General features: G+C 35.4%; 1 protein-coding gene across 5 annotated transcripts in view; it reads right to left on the bottom strand.

Moving 5' to 3' along the window:
- CSMD3 (CUB and Sushi multiple domains 3) overlaps nucleotides 1–19,955 on the bottom strand; it is a 1,255,873-nt gene that overhangs the window by 874,143 nt on the left and 361,775 nt on the right. For all 5 annotated transcript variants that reach the window (XM_047727675.1, XM_047727671.1, XM_047727673.1 and 2 more), the window contains exon 5: nucleotides 16,027–16,234. In XM_047727675.1, coding sequence (XP_047583631.1) covers nucleotides 16,027–16,234 — 208 coding nt within the window. The remainder of the gene's footprint in view (nucleotides 1–16,026; nucleotides 16,235–19,955) is intronic.

Below are 19,955 nucleotides of genomic sequence, written 5' to 3'. Positions count from 1 at the left end.
GAAAAGTATATACTAGGACTTCCTCATGGATAACAGAGACAAACGAGACGTGCTTGATTTCTGTGGATTAAATAAGATCATGAGGGGCACCTGGGTGGCTCAGTGGGTTAGGCCTCTACCTTTGGCTCAGGTCATGATCTCAGGGTGCTAGGATCAAGTCCTGCTTTGGTCTCTCTGCTCAGCAGGGAGCCTGCTTCCCCCCCACCTCTCTCTATGTCTGCCTTTCTGCCTACTTGTGATCTCTGTCTGTCAAATAAATAAAATCTTAAAAAAAAATTATGAAATTAGTCTACATTTCATATACTCGACCTCTGGTTTACCTTTAGAGATTGTACAGTTTTACAGTCTTTACAAAAAATCAGAAAATAAAAGCAGTGTAATCAGACATGACATCTTCTTCCCTTTGAGGTTAAAATGTATCTTAAATTAGTGCCTTCCATAATTAAAATAATTTATTTAGTTAAATGAGTGTCTGAAATTTAAAAACAGATTAGGCACTCATTTACTTCCATGTATATAGGGATACTTTAAAAATGCAAGTTATTTAATAAAGATGTAACAGTTAATTTAAGGTCTGGTTCTTAAAGGTATAAAAACATCACCATATGATTTTTCTTCTTCACACCAATAATTGGAAGGATAACTTCAAATTTGTCATAAAAAACTCTGTAAAATAAAAATTAAATATTTTTATTTTATATATAATTCTTTATATGTCTAAGACATGGGATACATCTAACAACTAAAGGTTCTGCACCTTAAAAAAATCAAAGATGAAACACCCTAACTCTAAATGGAACTGGTATTGTTATAAACCCTTGAAAATGCTTCTTTTGGGGTGCCTGTCTGACTCACTTGGTTAAGCATCTGCCTTCTGTTCAGGTCATGATCCTGGGGTCCTGGGACTGAGCCCCACATCCAGCCCCACATCAGGCAACCTGTTCTGCAGAGTCTGCTTCTCCCTCTGCCCCTCCCCCTTCTCCTTTTATCTCTTTCTCTTTTATTCTTTCTCTCTCTCAAATAAACAAATAATGAAATCTTTAAAAAAAAGAAAATGCTTCTTTTAGTAATCTCATATTTGTGTTAATTCCTCTTTCACATATCGTAACTCTGTTATAGCATCTATTGTAACTCTTTTTTTCATGGATGACCAGGACTTACATATATCACCTCTTCCTGATGCACTGCCAAATGGGTTCTCCTTAAGGTAGAAAAAATATATTTAATAGTACTAAAAATGGTAGATTAAACATACTAGACATTCTCAGGTATCTGGAATAATTTCTAAACCTTTAGAGTAAAATTATATTTAAACATCAAACTGATCTAAAATGACAACTTCAAGCTATATTTAAAAGTATTAGTATACACTATAATATTTATATGTTCAAAGTCTTAGGTTTTTAAAATATTTTACTGATGTACTGTGTGTGAGTGTGTGTGTGTGCATGCACATACACACGTGTATGTCTTTAAGCCCTGGTTGTATGCATTATAACAAAAGGTATTTTTTTATCAAAAAGCTCACTGGACCTCCAGTAGTCAAGGACCTCAACTGTCACTTTGAATCAATATTGAATATACATATTGAGCCTCAGTATTCATCTCCCTCAAAGGGAAAACAGGACAGCTGAATTTTTAAAATCCTTTCTGGCTGTAATATCTTATCATTTTATGAATGTCCTATTTAATTTATCTAAAGAGAATCAAACTTGATGGAACAATAGATAAAGATAATACGGTATAAACATACAAACATGAACAACATGGATGAACCTTGAGGATATTCTGCTAAGTGAAATAAACCAATGACAGAAGGACAAGTTCTACATAATTCCACTTATATGAACTATCTAAAACAGTCAAATTCATAGGAGCAGAATATAGAAGGACATTTGCCAGGGGTTGAGGGAGGGAGAACGGGGGAGTTTCTATTCAACGAGCATAAAGTTTCAGTGATGCAAGATGGGTAAGTTCTAGAGATCTGCTAGACCACACTGTGCCTATACTTAACAATGCAATATTGTACACTTAAAATTTTGTTAAGAGGGCAGATCTCATATTAAATATTCTTACCATAATAAAAGAAGGTAGTTCAAAATTACAGAATCATAATAGATATTTAATCAAGTTATTTTACCCGTATGGATAAGTAGCAATATATACAACTCTAGTTTCATTCCATGTTTTAAGCTAATAATTGTCAGAAGAGAGTAAAAAGGAATACTTATTTAATAGGATTAGTATCTGTGTTATTCATTTTCACAGGCTCAAGATTACAGCCAGTTTCCTTTGGTTAATTTATTCTGTTTAGTTAGACAATTTATTAATCCACTAGCACATTCTTCGCGCTATTCATTACATTTATGTATACCAAATACATATGTATATGTATTATATAATTAGCTTAATTAGTTTGATGTATCATGTTAATTTGTCCTTCAACTTTTTGAATGTTTAGAAATATTTTGGCTCTGTGGGATGCCCACAGGATGGTTATATGACACAGTCACAATACTGATTAAACTAAATGTATTGCTTTAATTTCTATAGCAATGCATTGGAATCATGCCATTTACAGATTTCCTGATTCTATACCTACAGAATGTAAATCACTAGATTTGTGTGGGAGCTGGGAAATCTGCACTTTAACAAACACCAAGGCAATTCTGATACACATAAACTCCATTTGAGAAATACTACTAAATGTGGAACTATTAGCACACATGTAAAATATATATACATATATAGTATATATGTCATATAAAAATCTCTCGTGATTTCAACCAATACTTCATCACTTCCAAATTCTTCCTACTTCAACCTATCTGATCATTAAATTATAATTAAATAAAATTAATATTAAATTAAATATAATACTAAGTTATATATAATATTAAGTTATATATAATATGTTATAATATTACATTGTTATAATTTATGTAATCATTAAGATACCATTTCCAATTTTGGGGTTGGGGGGACATAGACATGTTGTGTTGGAATCCTGTGTAGCCTTCAACCATATACCCTACAAAACAAACTCATTTTTCCTCTGGTTCCAGTATACAATTAACTTGTTTTCCTGACCTTTCTATTATTATGTCTTTTCTGTCATCTAATCTGAAAAATTACAATTGATTATATAATCCTTTATTACATCTGAGAAACTTAATAACTCATTCCTCTTGGTTCCAGTCTTTGATAATGATCCTTTTCCTTTATTTTAATACGTGGAATTTCCAAATTGATTAAATTCCTCTCATAAAACCTCTGTCATGGAATAGTCCCCAACCTGATTTGACCTCTTCATTTTCTTGATCTGCCTCTCTCTAATGACTGTGATTTTTCCCACCTCCCTTCCTTTCCCAAACAGATGTTTTAAAGGGAGGATCACTTTCACTGCCTCTACTTCCACTTCTCTTTCCTCCAGCAATTCTCCCCACTCCCTCCATCACCAATCTTTTTTAAAGATTTTATATATTTATTAGCAAGAGAGAGAGAAAGAAATAGCATAAGCAGGAAAGAGGGGCAGAGGGAGAGGGAGCAGCAGGCTCCCCACTAAGCAGGGAAACCAGTGAAAGCAGTGTGGGGTTCTATCCCAGGATCCTGGATGCAGATGCTTAATTGACTGAGCCATCCAGGTACCCTACCAACACCATTTTATTTTCTTTTTCTTTTTTTTTTTTTCTTTTTTTTTTTTTTTCACTCTAGGGGTCATTCCCCTTAGCATGAACACATAGTTTTACTGCTCTAATTAAAAACAGATCAGGTAGAAAGGCAACATGGCAGAGAAGTAGCCATCAGATGCCAACTGAAATTCAGCCAACTGAAATGCCATCAGATCCCAGGAGTTCAGCTAGATAGGTATCAAACCATTCCGAACACCTACAAACAGGAGATAGAATAGAAGAAACGCAGCAAACAGGAACAGAAAATGGCCACTTTCTGAAAGGTAGGGCATGCAGAAAAATGAATCCAAAGCAACTGGAAGATAAACCACGGGGGCAGTGGCTGGCTCCTGGCAAGGGGTGGAGCAGTGGAGCACAAAATCAAAACTTTTAGAAATCTGCTCCACTGATGGACATCACTCCAGAGCTAAGCAGGGGATAGAGCCCTCATGGAGACAGTGTGTCTCAAGTCCCGCGGGGTCATAGAAAGATTGTGGGTGTCTGAGTGTGGCAGAGCTTCCAGGCATTGGAGCAGGGAAGCTAATTGCAGAGACAAAGCTAAAGAGTGGGTTTTCAGATCACGGTAACCTTAAACTGTGATCCAAGGCACAGTTGGGCAACTGCTCTTCGAGCAGGGACCCCACAAGTGGCAGATCCAGGGAGACTGACTTTCCTCCTCTGGGACGAGCAGGGGAGCAGGTATCTGCTTTGCTTGGAGACCCCAAATGGGGCTGTGCACCAGAAATAGAAGTGTTCAGTCACAGGCTGGGTAAGCACAGAGCACAGCAAGAGACCAGGGAGATATGGGTGATTGATTGATTATCTCAGAGGGTTCACTGAGGAGTGGGGTCCTGAGCTCTCAGCTCCTCCAGGCTGGAGATTGGGAGGCTGCCATTTTCATTCCTGTCCTCCAAAGCTCTACAGAAAGTGTTCAGGGAACAAAAGCTCCTAGAGTGAACCCAAGCAGATTACTTAGCCTGGTCCCTGGCAAGGGCGGTGTAATTCTGCCTCGCCCAAAGACATTTGAGAATCACTACAACAGGCCCCTCCTGCAGAAGATCAGCAAGAACATCCAGCCAAGACCAAGCTCACCAGTCAAGGAGAAGAGTAGAACTCAAGAGCTAGAGGAAAGCAACGCATTGAATTCATGGCTTTTTCCCCATGATCCTTTAGTCTTGCGAAGTTAAATGTTTTTTAATTTTATTTTTTTCTTATTCTATTTTTTTTAACTTTTCCTCTTTCCTCCTTTAAAGTTTCTTAACTAGTTTATCTTCATAATACCATTCTTTTAAAAAAGTCTTTTTAAATCTTCATTGTTATAGTCATATTTTATCCATTCATTATATTTAACCTTATTTTTTATACATATAGGATTTTTTTTTTCTAAAAAATTTTGGGACACAATTTCTTCTAATGGACCAAAATATACCCTAATCTAGCACATGGCTTTGTTCTAGTCTCTAGACCAAGCACATTCCCTCCTCTTTTTATTTCTTTTTCCAAACAACTTATCAATTCCTTTTTTAGAATTTTTCTTAATTTTCATATTTAGAGTCATATTCCATCCCTTCATCATGTTTACTCTTATTTTTGTATATATATGTTTTTCTTTCTTTAAAATTTTATGAGATAGTTTCTTCTAAGAGACCAAAATAACTCAAAATCAAGTGTGTGGCTCTGTTCTATTCACCAGTCTATATGTATGTATATGTGTGTGTGTGTGTGTGTGTGTGTATTCTTTTTTAATTTTAAATTTTTTATTTTTATATCTTTTTCCCTTTCTTCTCCCCCTCAGTTTTGGATCTCTTCTGATTTGGTTAGTGTACATTTTTCTGGGGTCTTTGCCACCCTTTCAGTAATTTATTTTCTCATTCATATATTCTCATTGGATAAAATCACAAGGCAGAAAAACGCACCACAAAAAAAAAAAAAAAAAAAAAAAAAAGAGGCAGTACTGACAGCTAGGGACCTAATCCAATATGGGCATTTGTAATATGTAAGAACTAGAGTTCAGAACGATGATTCTCAAGGTGCTAGTTAGGCTCAAAAAAGGCATGGAAGATATTAAAGAAACCCTATCTGGAGAAATAAAATCCCTTTCTGGAGAAATAAAAGAACTAAAATCTAACAAAGTTGAAATTTAAAAAACTATTAATGAGGTTCAATTAAAAATGAAGGCTCTTGGGGCACCTGGGTGGCTCAGTGAGTTAAAGCCTCTGCTTTCGGCTCAGGTCATGATCCCAGGGTCCTGGGATCAAGCCCCGCATTGGGCTCTCTGCTCCATGGGGAGCCTGCTTCCTTCTCTCTCTCTGCCTGTGATCTCTTTCAAATAAATAAATAAAATCTTTAAAAAAAATGAAGGCTCTTACTGCTAGGATAAATGAGGCAGAAGAGAGAATTAGTGATATAGAAGACCAAATGATGGAGAATAAATGAGCTGAGCAAAAGAGAGACAAACAACTATGGGACAACAATGGGAAAATTTGAGACATATGTGATACCATAAGATGAAACAATATTAGAATAGTTGGGATTCCAGAAGAAGAAAGAGAGAGGGGCAGAAGGTATATTGGAGCAAATTATAGTAGAAAATTTCCCTAATATGGCAAAGGGAACAAGTATTAAAATCCAGGAGGCACAGAAAACCTCCCTCAAAGTCAATAAAAAAAGGTCCATGTCCCATCATCTAATAGTAAACTCACAAGTCAGTGACAAAGAGAAAATCCTGAAAGCAACTCAGGACAAGAAGTCTATAACATACAATGGTAGAAATATTGGATTGGTAGCAGACGTATCCACAGAGATTAACAGGCCAGAAAGAACTGGCATGATATTTTCAGAGCACAAAATGAGAAAAATATGCAGCCAAGACTACTATATCCAGCTAGGCTATCATTGAAAATAGAAGGAGAGATTAAGAAGCTACCAGTACAAAGAAAAACTAAAAGAATTTGCAAACACCAAACTATCCCTACAGGAAATATTGAAAGGGGCCCTCTAAGCAAAAAGAGAACCTGAAAGTAGTAGACCAGAAAGAAACAGAGACAATATAGAGTAACAGTCACCTTACAGGCAATACAGTAACACTAAATTCGTATATTTCAATAGTTACCCTGAATATAAATGAGTTAAATGCCCCAATCAAAAGGCATAGGGTCTTATAATGGATAAAAAGAAGACCCATCAATATGCTGTCCACAAGAAACTCATTTTAGACAAAGACACCACCAGATTTAAATTGAGGGGGTGGAAAACAATTTACCATGCTAAAGGACATCAAAAAAGCTGGGGTGGCAATCCTTATATCAGATAAATTAGATTTTAAGCCTAAGACTAGAATAAAAGATAAGGAAAGACAGTATATCATACTTAAAGGGTCTATCCAACAAGAAGATCTAACGACTTTAAATATCTATGCCCCTAACATGGGAGAAGCCAACTATATAACCAATTAGTAACAAAATCAAAGAAACACAGCAGCAAATAATACAATAATAGTAGGGGACTTTAACACCCCCTCAATGAAATGGATAGATATACAAGAACTGAATAACAGGAAATAAAGCCTTAAATGTCACACTGGATCAGATGGACATCACAGATATATTCAGAACATTCCATCCCAAAGCAACAGAATACACATTCTTCTCCAGTGTACATGGAAAATTCTCCAGAATAGATCACATCCTGGGTCAAAAATCAGGTCTTCATTGGTACCAAAAGATTGGGGCATTTCCTGCATATTTTTGGACCACAATGCTCCAAAGCTAGGACTCAATCACAAGAGAAAAGTTGGAAAGAACTCAAACACATGGAGGCTAAATAGCACCCTATTAAAGAATGAATGGCTCAACCAGGAAATTAAAGCAGAATTGAAAAAAATGCATGGAAACAACTGAAAAAGAAAACACAACTGCTCAAAATCTCTGGGACACAGCAAAGGTGGTCCTGAGAGGAAAGTAAATAGTGATACAAGCCTTTCTCGAGAAACAAGACAGGTCTCAGGGACAAAATCTAACTCTACACCTAAAGGACCTGAATAAAGAACAGCAAATAAGGCCTAAACCCAGCAAGAGAAGAGAAATCACAAAAATCAGAGCAGAAATCAATGAAATAGAAACCAAAAGAACAGTAGAACAGATCAATGGAACTAGGAGCTGGTTCTTTGAAAGAATTAATAAGACTGATAAAGCTTTGGCCAGACTTATCAAAAAGAAAAGAGAAAGGACCCAAATTAATGAAATCATGAATGCAAGAGGAGAGATCACAACCAACACTAAAGAAATACAAACAAGTATAAGAACATATTATGAGCAACTATACGCCAGCAAATTTGACAATCTGGAAGAAATGGATGCATTCTTAGAGACAGATAAACTACCAAAATTAAACCAGAAAGAAATAGAAAACCTGAACAGACCCATAACCACTAAGGAGACTGAATCAGTCATCAAAAATCGCCCAACAAACAAGAGCCCAGGGCCAGATGGCTTCCCAGGAGAATTCTACCAAACATTTAAAGAAGAATTAATACCTATTCTCCTGAAACTGTTCCAAAAAAAAAAAAAAAATGGAGGGAATACTTTCAAACTCATTTTCTGAGGCTAGCATTACCTTGATCCCAAAACCACACAAAAACCCCATCAAAAAAGGAGAATTACAGACCAATATCCTTGATGAAAACAGATGCAAAAATTCTCACAAAATACAAGCCAATTGGATCCAACAGTACATTAAAAGGATTATTCACCATGATCAAGTGGGATGTATTCCTGGGTTGCAAGGGAGGTTCAACATCCACAAATCAATCTATGTGATATAATACATTAATAAGAGAAAGAACAAGAACCATTTGATACTCTCAATAGATGCTGTAAAAGCATTTGACAATGTACAGCATCCTTTCATGATCAAAACTCTTCAAAGTGTAGGGACAGAGGGTACATACTTCAATACATCAAAGCCATCTATGAAAAACCCACAGCAAATAACATACTCAATGGGGAAAAGCTGAGAGAATTTCCCCTAAGGTCAGGAACACGGCAGGGATGTTCACTACCACCACTACTATTCAGCATAGTACTAGAAGTCCTAGCCTTGGCCTACAGACAAGAAAAAGAAAAAAAAAAGGAATCTGAATTGGCAAAGAAGAAGTCAAACTCTCACTTTTTATAGATGATATGATATTTTATGTGGAAAACCCAAAAGACTCCACTCCTAAACCTCTAGAACTCATACAGGAATTCAAAAAAGTGTCAGGATATAAAATCTGCACAGAAATCAATTGCATTTGTATACACCAACAGCAAGACAGAAGAAAGAAATTAAGGAGTCAATCCCATTTACAATTGCATCTAAAGTCACAAGATACCTAGGAATAAACCTAACCAAAGAGGCAAAGAATCTGTGCTCAGAAAACTATGAAATACTCATGAAAGAAATTGAGGAAGACACAAAGAATGGAAAAACTTTCCACGCTCATGGATTGGAAGAACAATTATTGTTAAAATGTCTATGTTACCTAAAGCAATCTACATGTTTAATGCAATCCCTATCAAAATACCATCCATTTTTTTTTCAAAGAAATGGAACCAATAATCCTAAAATGTATGTGAAACCAGAAAAGATCCTGAATAGCCAGAGGAATGTTGAAAAAGAAAGCCAAAGTCAGTGGCAACACTATTTTAGATTTTAACTCTATTATAAAGCTATCATCATCAAGATAGTATGGTACTGGCACAAAAACAGACACACAGATCATTGGAGTAGAATAGAGAGCCCAGAAATAGACCCTCAACTCTATGGTCAAGTAATCTCCAACAAAGCAGGAAAGAATGTCTAACAGAAAAAAGACAGTCTCTTCAACAAACAGTGGTGGGAAAATTGGATAGCCACATGCAGAAAAATGAAACTGGACCATTTCCTTACACCACACACAAAAATAGACTCAAAATGGATGAAAGACCTCAATGTAAGAAAGGAATCCATCAAAATCCTTGAGGAGAACACAGGCAGCAACCTCTTTGACTTTAGCCACAGCAACTTCTTAGAAACATCACCAAAGACAAGGGAAGCAAGGCCAAAAATGAAATACTAGGACCTCATCAAGATCAAAAGCTTTTGCACAGCAAAGGAAACAGTCAACAAAACCAAAGACAACTGACCGAATGGAGAAGATATTTGCTAACAATATATCAGAATAAGAGCTAATATCCAAAATCTATAAAGAACTTATCAAACTCAATAGCCACAGAACAAATAATCCAATCAAGAAATGGGCAAAGGATATGAACAGACATTTCTGCAAAGAAGACAACCAGATGGCCAACAGACACATGAAAATGTGCTCCACATCACTCCGCATCAGAGAAATACAAATCAAAACCACAACAAGATACCACCTCACACCACTCAGAATGGCTAAAATTAACAAGTCAGGAAAAGACAGATGCTGGCAAGGATGCGGAGAAAGGGGAACCTTCCTATACTGTTGGTGGAAATGTAAGCTGGTACAGCCACTCTGGAAAACAGCATGGAGGTTCCTCAAAAAGTTGAAAATAGATCTACCCTACCACCCAGCAATCGCACTACTGGGCATTTACCCTAAAGAGACAAATGTAGTGATCCGAAGGGGCATGTGCACCCAAATGTTTACAGCAGCAATGTCCACAATATCCAAACTACAGAAAAAACCTAGATGTGCATCAACTGAAGAATGGGTAAAGAAGAAGTGGTATATATATATATATATATACACAATGGAATACTATGCAGCCATCAAAAGAAATGAAATCTTGCCATTTGCAATGATGTGGATGGAACTAGAAGGTATTATGCTGAGTGAAATAAGTCAATCAGAGAAAGACAATTATCATATGATCTCCATGATAAATGAGGAATTTGAGAGGCAGAGTGGGGGTTTTGGGATAGGGATGGAAAAAATGAAACAAGATGTGATCAGGAGGGAGACAAATCATAAGAGATCTTAATCTCACAAAACAAACTGAGGGTTGCTGGGTGGAGAGAGTGTTTGGAGAGTGGTTGGGTTATGGATATTGCAGAGGGTATATGATATGGTGAGTGCTGTGAAGTGTGTAAACCTGATGATTCAGAGACCTCTACCCCTGGGGCAAATAATACATTATATGTTAATAAAAATAATTAATAAAAAATCAAAATATTAAGCCAAACAAAGAACAAAAACCAAAACTGGGAAAAAAAATCTTTTGGCTCTATTTCCTCCTTTAGTCCTATTTCTTTGTTCACCTTTGCTTGCAAAAGTCCATGAAAGACTTATTTGTACTAATTGTGTACAATTTCTCTTCTCTAAAAAGCTCTTAAAACCACATCAGTAAAATAGTCAACCACAAAACTCCTTTCATTCCAGTCACCAATGACCTCCATATTATGAAATCCAACAATTAGTTTTGGAACTCATCTTATTAGCTGATCATCAAATTTGACACAATTGATCAGTTACTTCTTCCTATGTTTTCTTCATTTGGCTTTCAGAGAACCACACTTTCCTGGTGTTCCTCCTATCTCATCAACATTCCTTTCCGAACACTTTCACTTGTCCTTCCTAGTTTTCCTGACTTTTGGAGTGTCCCAGAATTCAGTTCTTAGCCTTTTCTTTTCTTTTGCCTTTTTTTTTTCTTTTAACAATAACGTCCAATTCTAAACTTCAAATTTAGTTCTCTACCCCACCCCTTTAACTCTGAACTAAGACCTGTGTATATTCAACTGCCTCCTTGAAATCTTCACCAAAATACTTATTAGCTATCTCAAACTTAACATGTTCAGAGTTCAGTTCCATTTAATCTTTCCATAAGTGTAATCAAAAGTCTTCCCAATATCAATGGATATTTCATCCTGTCAGGTCTTCAGAAACCTTAGAGCTATCCTTACTTCTTAGAGCTGTTGTTTCCTCTTCATTTTCTTGAACTTCACAACTCATCAGGAAATTCACTTAACTTTATCTTGAAAATGTCTGACAAATTTCATCATATCCACTGCTATTTCATAATCCTAACAAATTATCTTACCTAACTTATTGCAAATAATGTCTATCTTTCTCCTTTTCCTTTCTATAATTTACTACCCACAAAGAAGCCAGAGTGATCCTTCAAAATTAAGTTTGGTCACTAGTGTGCTCAAAACCCTTTAATGACTCCCCATTTCACTTAGACTAAAAGCCAAAGTCTTGAGTTGGGCTCCATTAATTATTATTTTTCTACCACTTTCTCGCATGCAACTCTTTTGCAGCCACATGACCTAGTAGCTATTCCTTTAACAGAAAGAGCTCCACTCTGGATTATGTATTTTGCTTTAAATGCATTTCTCTCAGGAATGTTTATTGCTGAGATTTCTGGTTGGGTAATCCCCTTCCTTTAAGACTTTGCTCAAATCTCAACTTCTCATTTAGGAAAACTCCATCAAACCACAATTGCTTTACTTACCTTTCCTAAACCTACCTCACCTTTTCTTTCTTACCATTCTCTGGACAGAATGTGTCATTAATTTATTTATATTGTTTATTGTCTTTTTCCCCGAATAGAGCATACATTTATGCAGAAGCAAGCCTCTCCATTACTTTGGTTGCTGATGCCCTAAGAACATTGCCTGCCATGCAGTAGATATCCAATAAATAATTCCTGAATGATCACAGAATGAATGGAATTCTAGTAAGAAACAAAAGATTAAGTTTGAAAACAATTTTAAAGAGTATCTAATCCAACTCTCCAACTCAGAATTTTTAAATAAGGTAATATCTAATTACTTTCCACCTCATTGCTCCTGTTGTAGCACCTAGGCAGGTAATGCCAAATGCTATTTTAGAGTTGAGAGAAGGCTTGGATGTTGCAGAGGAAATTATTTCATCTACCGACAAACAGTCAAAGCTGAAACTGGAACTTGAGTTTCTTTGTGCTATGTCATTTTTCATTTGATTGCAATGCAATCGGTTGACATTGACTAGGCCTCATAAACTTTTATCATCCAGTAATAATTGACTGGATTCACTGCACTCCTGTTGGATCACACAGCAGTGCTGCTGACTGTTATTTAACAAACTAGAACTTACTGATTTACAATACACAGCTTGCAAGAAAGGCACTGGCGGTAGTACTCTCTGTGCTGCATGATTATTGGGCTGGCTTGGTCATGTTGCCAAAGTCAAACACAGGCTATGCAAGGCTTGCCTCACTGCCTGAACTTTAGGGAAAAAATTAAAGTACAGTAGCCAATGCCAAGTCCCCAGTCCTTGAGTGAGGGACCTGAAGTCAAAAGAACCATTTATAATTTTTATGAAAAGAATATGCATGTCTCCCTTACTCATATTCTCCTTTGAATTCCATTATGAGTTGAAAACATTATATGAGCAATGCATAGGAAGAACCAATGAATACCACCTGAAACATATTTTCTCATTTTGATGACCATAAATTAAAAAGACATGAGAACATTAAATGATTTAAAGGAATTAGAAGGCCAGGATTAGACTTAAATTTTTAATTACTCACAGATCATTTTATACATCAATTCCATAAGTAATACAATTAAAACCAATACTGTTTTGTCACAGTGAAGTGGCTATACACAGTATTGTTAATTTACTGACACTACGTATCTTCAAACTGGCATTTATAGAAATATAGTTTGGGTATTTGTATAACTTTCTAGAAAATTTCTAAATGAACTTATTGATATTATTTTATATATATATCTATACCTATATATCTATATCTAATCTATCTCTAGGATTCTGACAAGTCACCTAAACATTTACTGTGTTGTAATCTGGACTCCTGGAACCAAACTGAGAGTTACAGAAGAGAGGGATGTGGGCAGATGGGGTAAGTGGGTGGTGAGTATTAAGGAGGGCACATGTGATCAGTATTGGATGTTATACACAATTAATGAATCATTGAACACTACATCAAAAAATAATGGTGTACTATTATGCTGGCTAATTGAACATAATAATAAAAAATAAAAATAAATAAAAAATAAATAACAGTAAAACAATAAATTCTCAGTTACTGTTTTCTTCCTAACAAAGAGGGAAAAAAGTAAAGTGTCCCAGTGTCATTTAATTAGAAAATTCAGAGAAGAGCAATTTGTGGATCTGATGCTATTATTGGACAAGCTACATTGTTCTAGAAACTCAGAAACGAAAATAGATGTTCATATAGAGTACAAATCCTTACTAAGAATGCACAATCTGAAAAGAGAATGACTACATGAACATAAATAGGATATTATGATCCCCAAAATAAATGTGTTAGTTTCTAGACAAATTTGTTGATTTCCAGAGCTCAGTGGAAATGAAGAAACATTTTCTTGAATTTCCTTCTTTATATCTAATAATCAAATATTTGGGGAGTTTAAAAACTCAGATTTTTAATGGAATCAGTTGCATACTAAAAGATAGTACAATTATAGGAAAATTCCTGGCACTATCATCTACCTTGATATGACTCCAATATGTATCACTGTACAAGTAGCAATTTCTAAAACAAGAGTTTTTGAATTTGCTAACATTTTAAACCTAGATTCTGCTGGGTTTCGTTGCACTCGGGCAAGAAATTATCATGGGAAGTGTTAATGTTATGTAACTCTGAGTATTGACAGCCTGAGGGTAGAAGAGAAAACAAGCAAACAAAAAAGTGGGTATGGCTAGTGTGTAACTTTTGTCTTACCTTCAAAGGAATATATTAGGATGACAGACCCACGTGGTATTTTTACTAAATCCCAGATAACTATATATATATATATATATATATATATATATATATATATATATATTTTTTTTTTTTTTTTTTTTTTTTTTTAAACATTTACTCAGTGTCCTTTCAGCAGCAACCCACAATATTTTCTCTTCTTACCTCACACTTTCCTTCTCTGGTCTGTGTGATACTTTATTCCTCCTGCATCTCTAAATACACTTCCTCTGTGCCCTTTGCAGGATAATCCTCCTAAGCCTGGGCTTTATATCCTGCTGTTGGTGCTCAGACTCAGTCCTAGTTCTCTCGCTTCTTCTCACTCCTCTAGCTAGCCAATATTATTGATGCTTATTTGTTCATTTACCTTAGATATCAACTACATCTTATCAGTTATGTTTCGATGCAGAACTCCTGAGTCATATAGACAGACACAGTTGTCTACTAGATAGCTGTAATGGATCATCTCAAAGTGACCTTAAGCTAAATAGATATAAAAAATAATTCTTAATATTTGTAGCATTCTCACTCCAAATTTAACCTTCCTTCAACAATTCCAAATCAGTGATTATCTCTACTGGTTTACCAACTTGGCAAGTCAGGAAATGATGTTTTATTTTAGCACCACCTTCTTTTTACTCCTCAACCCCTTTTCAGTATGCCTTCCTAAATACCTTCTAACTTATTCTACTTTATTCTACTGCTTTATCTCCATTAATACCATTCTAATCCAGGCTACCATGATTTTTTCTTGGGTATAGCAATCACTTCTTCCTATAGCTAATCGAGCCCCACTTCAAATCAATCTTTGCACTTAGTAAGAACAATCATTTGAAAATTCACACCTTTTCATGTAATTGTATTTGATAAAACACTTTAATAAAGTCCCTCTGTTCTTATCAAATCCTTTACATGGCTTAAAATGCCCATTCTAGTCTAGTGTTTACCAACTGCCTTACTATCACAGTCTCATCACTCTTCACTCAGTGACTGATTCACAATCTACTTTACACTTCTATCCTATCAATGCATTCAGATTTTTAAAATAATTTTGTAATGTAATTTTGTAATGTAATATGTAATGAAATATTTTCTCCTAAAAATATTATACCACAAAAGCATATTCTGAAAACTCTGCAGTTGCCATGAAACCATGTCTTGAAGTCTGTAAAAAACAGACCATACTACCCCAGATCATAATGTTTAATTTTTGCCTTCAGATAACAGATTGAATAAAAGAACTATCTACAAACACAAAGGCAAATTATTTTCCAGACTATTCAAATCATTTGAACCACCAACTATGGACTGGCATGCTAAGAACATAACTATAGATTACATTAGGAACTTTTCTTATAAAAGTTGTTCTTAAGCCACATTACTTTTCAATGACTGATAATTAAATATTGATGGAAAGTTTCATCCTTCAGGATTCCAATCTATTTGATGTATTAGTACCCTTATCTTCAAAAATATCCCTCAGCTTTGACAGCTGCCTCTTACAATTTTCCTGCAACTCTAAGTTCTTTTAAATAACTAGACCTTTAAAGGCCCTTACACAGCTGTTCTTGGATCCCCAGTCAGCCTTAGGCAATGACACTGATGCTAGGTTAGAATAGAAACCATTTACTTACCATATTGTAGGTGGCTCAGAACCTTCTATTTCTAAGTAATCATACTTTTCTTCCATTTGGAAATCAGTAAATATGAGTGAAATTGTATCCCCAGGCTCTGCTACAATGGTCCAAGTGCAATCAGCATTGTTATGGTACTCATTAGGAAAACTAGGGCTTGAAATGATGCCACTGGATCCTCTCATCGTTCCTCCACATGCATCTTCAGCTGTTAAAACAAGAACAAGATGTCCAGTTATAAGTCATTAAGAAAAATGAAATTAAAGCAATTCTGTTGACAGTTTTGGATAAAAACAGCAGTCCAAATATTGTGACACAAAGTACATATTATACTAATAAAGATTAAATAAAATGAGAAGTCCATGAAAACATTTTAAACACATATATAAATATAAACCATATCTTTATAATCTTATAATCATTAGTTGAAATATCAATGAAAATAAGTAAAAATCTAAAGTCCTATTAGATCTCAGGAAAACAGGACCAAGATTTCTTTTCATTGATTAGGTGAGGAAATGAATAAAACAAAACCAACATTGTTCTTAAGGTCTGTTATGGGAAATCTTTAATCACTTTGTACACATTCATGGTAGGCTGAGTTTTATTTTTATTTTTTTAATGTAGGTATGTACAAAATAAAGAAACAATTTAAGAGAAAATATAATTTTTTGTCAGTGACATTTTTCAAAAGCTTTTGAAAGTATTTGTGAAATTATACTTTAAATAAAAATACATTGAGGAGCCTGTGTGGCTCAGTTGGTTGGATGTCCAACTCTTGGTTTTGGCTTAGGTCATGATCTCCAAGTTCTGGAACTGAGCCTCACGTTGGGCTCCACACCAGGCCTGGAATCTGCCTGAGATTCTCTCTCTCCCTTTCCCTCCACTCCTTTCCCCCCTTGCATGCATGCTTGAGCACTCTTTCTCTCTCTAAAATAAATAAAATCCTTAAAATACATCACTTTTCTAGGAAACTTTAGAGAGAAATGATATAGTAATTAATATATCTTTGGTAATGTATTCCATATAACTCCACCAAATAATGTAAACATATTTTGCTAGGTATTTATGTGATATATGTATGTACAATGTTATAAATAAATTTGTACTGGCTTTATATTAGGACCTATGGTTCCCATTTTCCAAACAGGGCTCATGGGTTCTCCACAAGTCTACTTTTGGCCAATGGTGTATGCTAACAGAAGGAATATTTGACCATCTATGTTTAGTGTGAGATGTGTAAGATAAAGTTCCTTGTTTTATAAAGACATTGAAACTATAAAATTTGTCTTGATGTAACACTGTTCAGGAAAGTCACATTAATAGGTTACTAGTTTACTTGTACAGTAATCTGTCTCAAGATCTAGGCAGTTACCTTGAGACACTCAGAAAGTTCCATCAATTTTAATCAAATGTTAGAGGGAAAAAATTGGCTCTATAATGACCAAATATTATTTGGTGTAATGACTTATACTCCATAACTTTACTAGAGATGGACAGCATCCTGTTTTAACTCCATGATGGGCCAGGGATAGCAAAATGCTTTGGTACCAGGAACATTATCACTATAGTATATACATCAAATAACATTAGCTTCATCCTGTCACTCTTTATGTATTTAACTATGTGATTCATAAATTGAAAACAGAAGTTTATTACTCTTAACAGATACTTAACTTTTATCACCCACTATTGTAAAAGTTATATTTATTTTCATTGCATGCCCTTTCTATATTTTTTTAAGTTTTGGGGGGTAATTAGGAAGAGGAAGTGGTCCTGTCTAGACTATGAGGCATATTACTACAATTTTCTTGACAGAACACACAGTGTCTTCTCTCAGTATCTTAACTTTAACCTATGGTAAGCATGTCCTTCTGAAGCTTACCCTGACCCCAAACTACCTCTACTCTTTGTCTTCTTGATACCAACTCCAGGATTGAGTAGTACTTTGGAAATAAAATGTTACACTATCATGTATTTGTAGTATAACTAGTATACAACCTATTCAAACCATAGCTCTATGAGCTATTTATTTCCATGTCTCTAGATACAATCCCAGGTAAACATATATTTCAGTTAACATAAAAATTTTAAAAAATCCTTTTTTATTCAAAAATCTCAGTTCATTGATTAGCACGTCTAGTGCTGGATACTTGCAAAATAATTGACTTCTTTGGGTTAAGTTTCTTTGCTCTCCCTAGTTTGGGTTTGTGGCAGATGGGGCAAATACAAGGCAGAACAATGAGCTCTTCTTCTCTGTTTTCCCTCCTAGTATTTTTGTTCATATTCCTCTACTCACTGAGCATTCTGTGATTCCTCCTGGAATTGGTTGTAGAAGAGATTGGGGGACATGAATTGTTTTACTTCTCTGAAAATGATTTGGTACCATTTTCTAGGATTTTTAGCAGATGACTAAGGAAAGATGGTTCTTTTGCTCATGAACCTTTATGGGATCTCCAGGGGTGTCCCATTATAGTTCCCTTGTTGTGGGGGAATGTGTCTATCTGTTTGGCAGCCTCCATTTCTCCCTTACAACATGGATATAGAATAATTTACTTCCATCTTCTTTCCAACTACATCTCCTCATTTTTCCAGGTGGGCCTCTTGGGAAGGATCTAAGACAATTCAAGAGAACTCCCTCACAAAAGTCCTGCATTTGGTCAAATGAAAAATACCTCATCTATTCATCCTCTGTGGAAATGAGGTTTTTTTCCTCAACTGCAGCCTTATGACTTTACCATCAACATTTAAGTATTTCAACCATGGTTTAATAATAATATACTGTTTAATAATAATATACTGTTTCACACAAATCAGTTTCTTTGCATGGTTTCCTTGAAGTTTCTGCAAGCTCACAGAAGAGAGAAATCAACCCAAACTCCTAATACAGGAGATGGATCACAACTTATATAATAGCTCTCTCTAGGGATATTTTTATTTTACAGCAAAATAACCTCAACCTGAAAGTATGAATGACTTGTACTTGAAAACAAGATGGGAATGCAGATCTTCCAACACTGAAACCAACATTCTTGCCAATTCTCATATCAAGTTCTTTGTTATGCACTCCTGTTTATCTCTTATCTCTATATAGATATTGTCATAGAATCAGCATCTGACAAAACTGTGAAATAGGTAGTTTGCTTTTGTATGGGTTAGATATATAACAGTTTGGCTAGGTGGCCCTACTTGATTGCTATAATCTTTGCATTGTGATTTGGCCTAGTTTTAATACAATACTTATAAATGCCAATACATTTCCTATAATCATAGACTGTTTTAGCAAATGATATTACATAAACTAATTTTTTTTAAATTTTATAACAGAGTTGGAACAAGTGGAAGGCAGCATTAGACTAAGCCATGAAACCAGTGCTACACTTTCTCTGCTGAGTAACATTGCCTGGTCACTGGTCAAAGTGAGTTGGTCTTTGAGTTCATTTGGCACCACTCTGTCCTGGCCACTAGGCTTGCCTGCTGGATTAATGTTGCCTGCAAGATCTTTTGTCCAGCAGTTCACAGAAAGAGCAGGAGTCACTAAGTTTGTTCAAGAGAACCACTTCTTAACAGATTCCAGACACATATGGGATCATGTTGGTTATTTGTACAAATCTGTGAGTTTTGAAGTGAATTCATTTGGCCATCTGTTCAAAACATATCCATTGTGATATATGAGGTACCAAGGGGGACTGTGCTAGTCTCTCAGGCTATAGTGATCATCAAAAGTTAGAATAATGTCTGCCTTCATTGAGCATCCTGTCCAGTTGAGTGTGAGGTTCTAAACAAATGACAAACACTTAAAGTTACATTTCTGTCAGGCAATGTGAATAAAAAGCATTTAGTACTGATGTCATATGGTGGTCTTTGAACTAATTAGGAAATTCAGGAACACGGACTCTCTGAGGAAGTGATTGGAACACTGGGTGTTA

Source organism: Lutra lutra, chromosome 4 (assembly GCF_902655055.1).
Source record: "Lutra lutra chromosome 4, mLutLut1.2, whole genome shotgun sequence".
NCBI lineage: Eukaryota > Metazoa > Chordata > Mammalia > Carnivora > Mustelidae > Lutra > Lutra lutra.
This window is presented reverse-complemented; position numbering and strand designations above follow the sequence as displayed.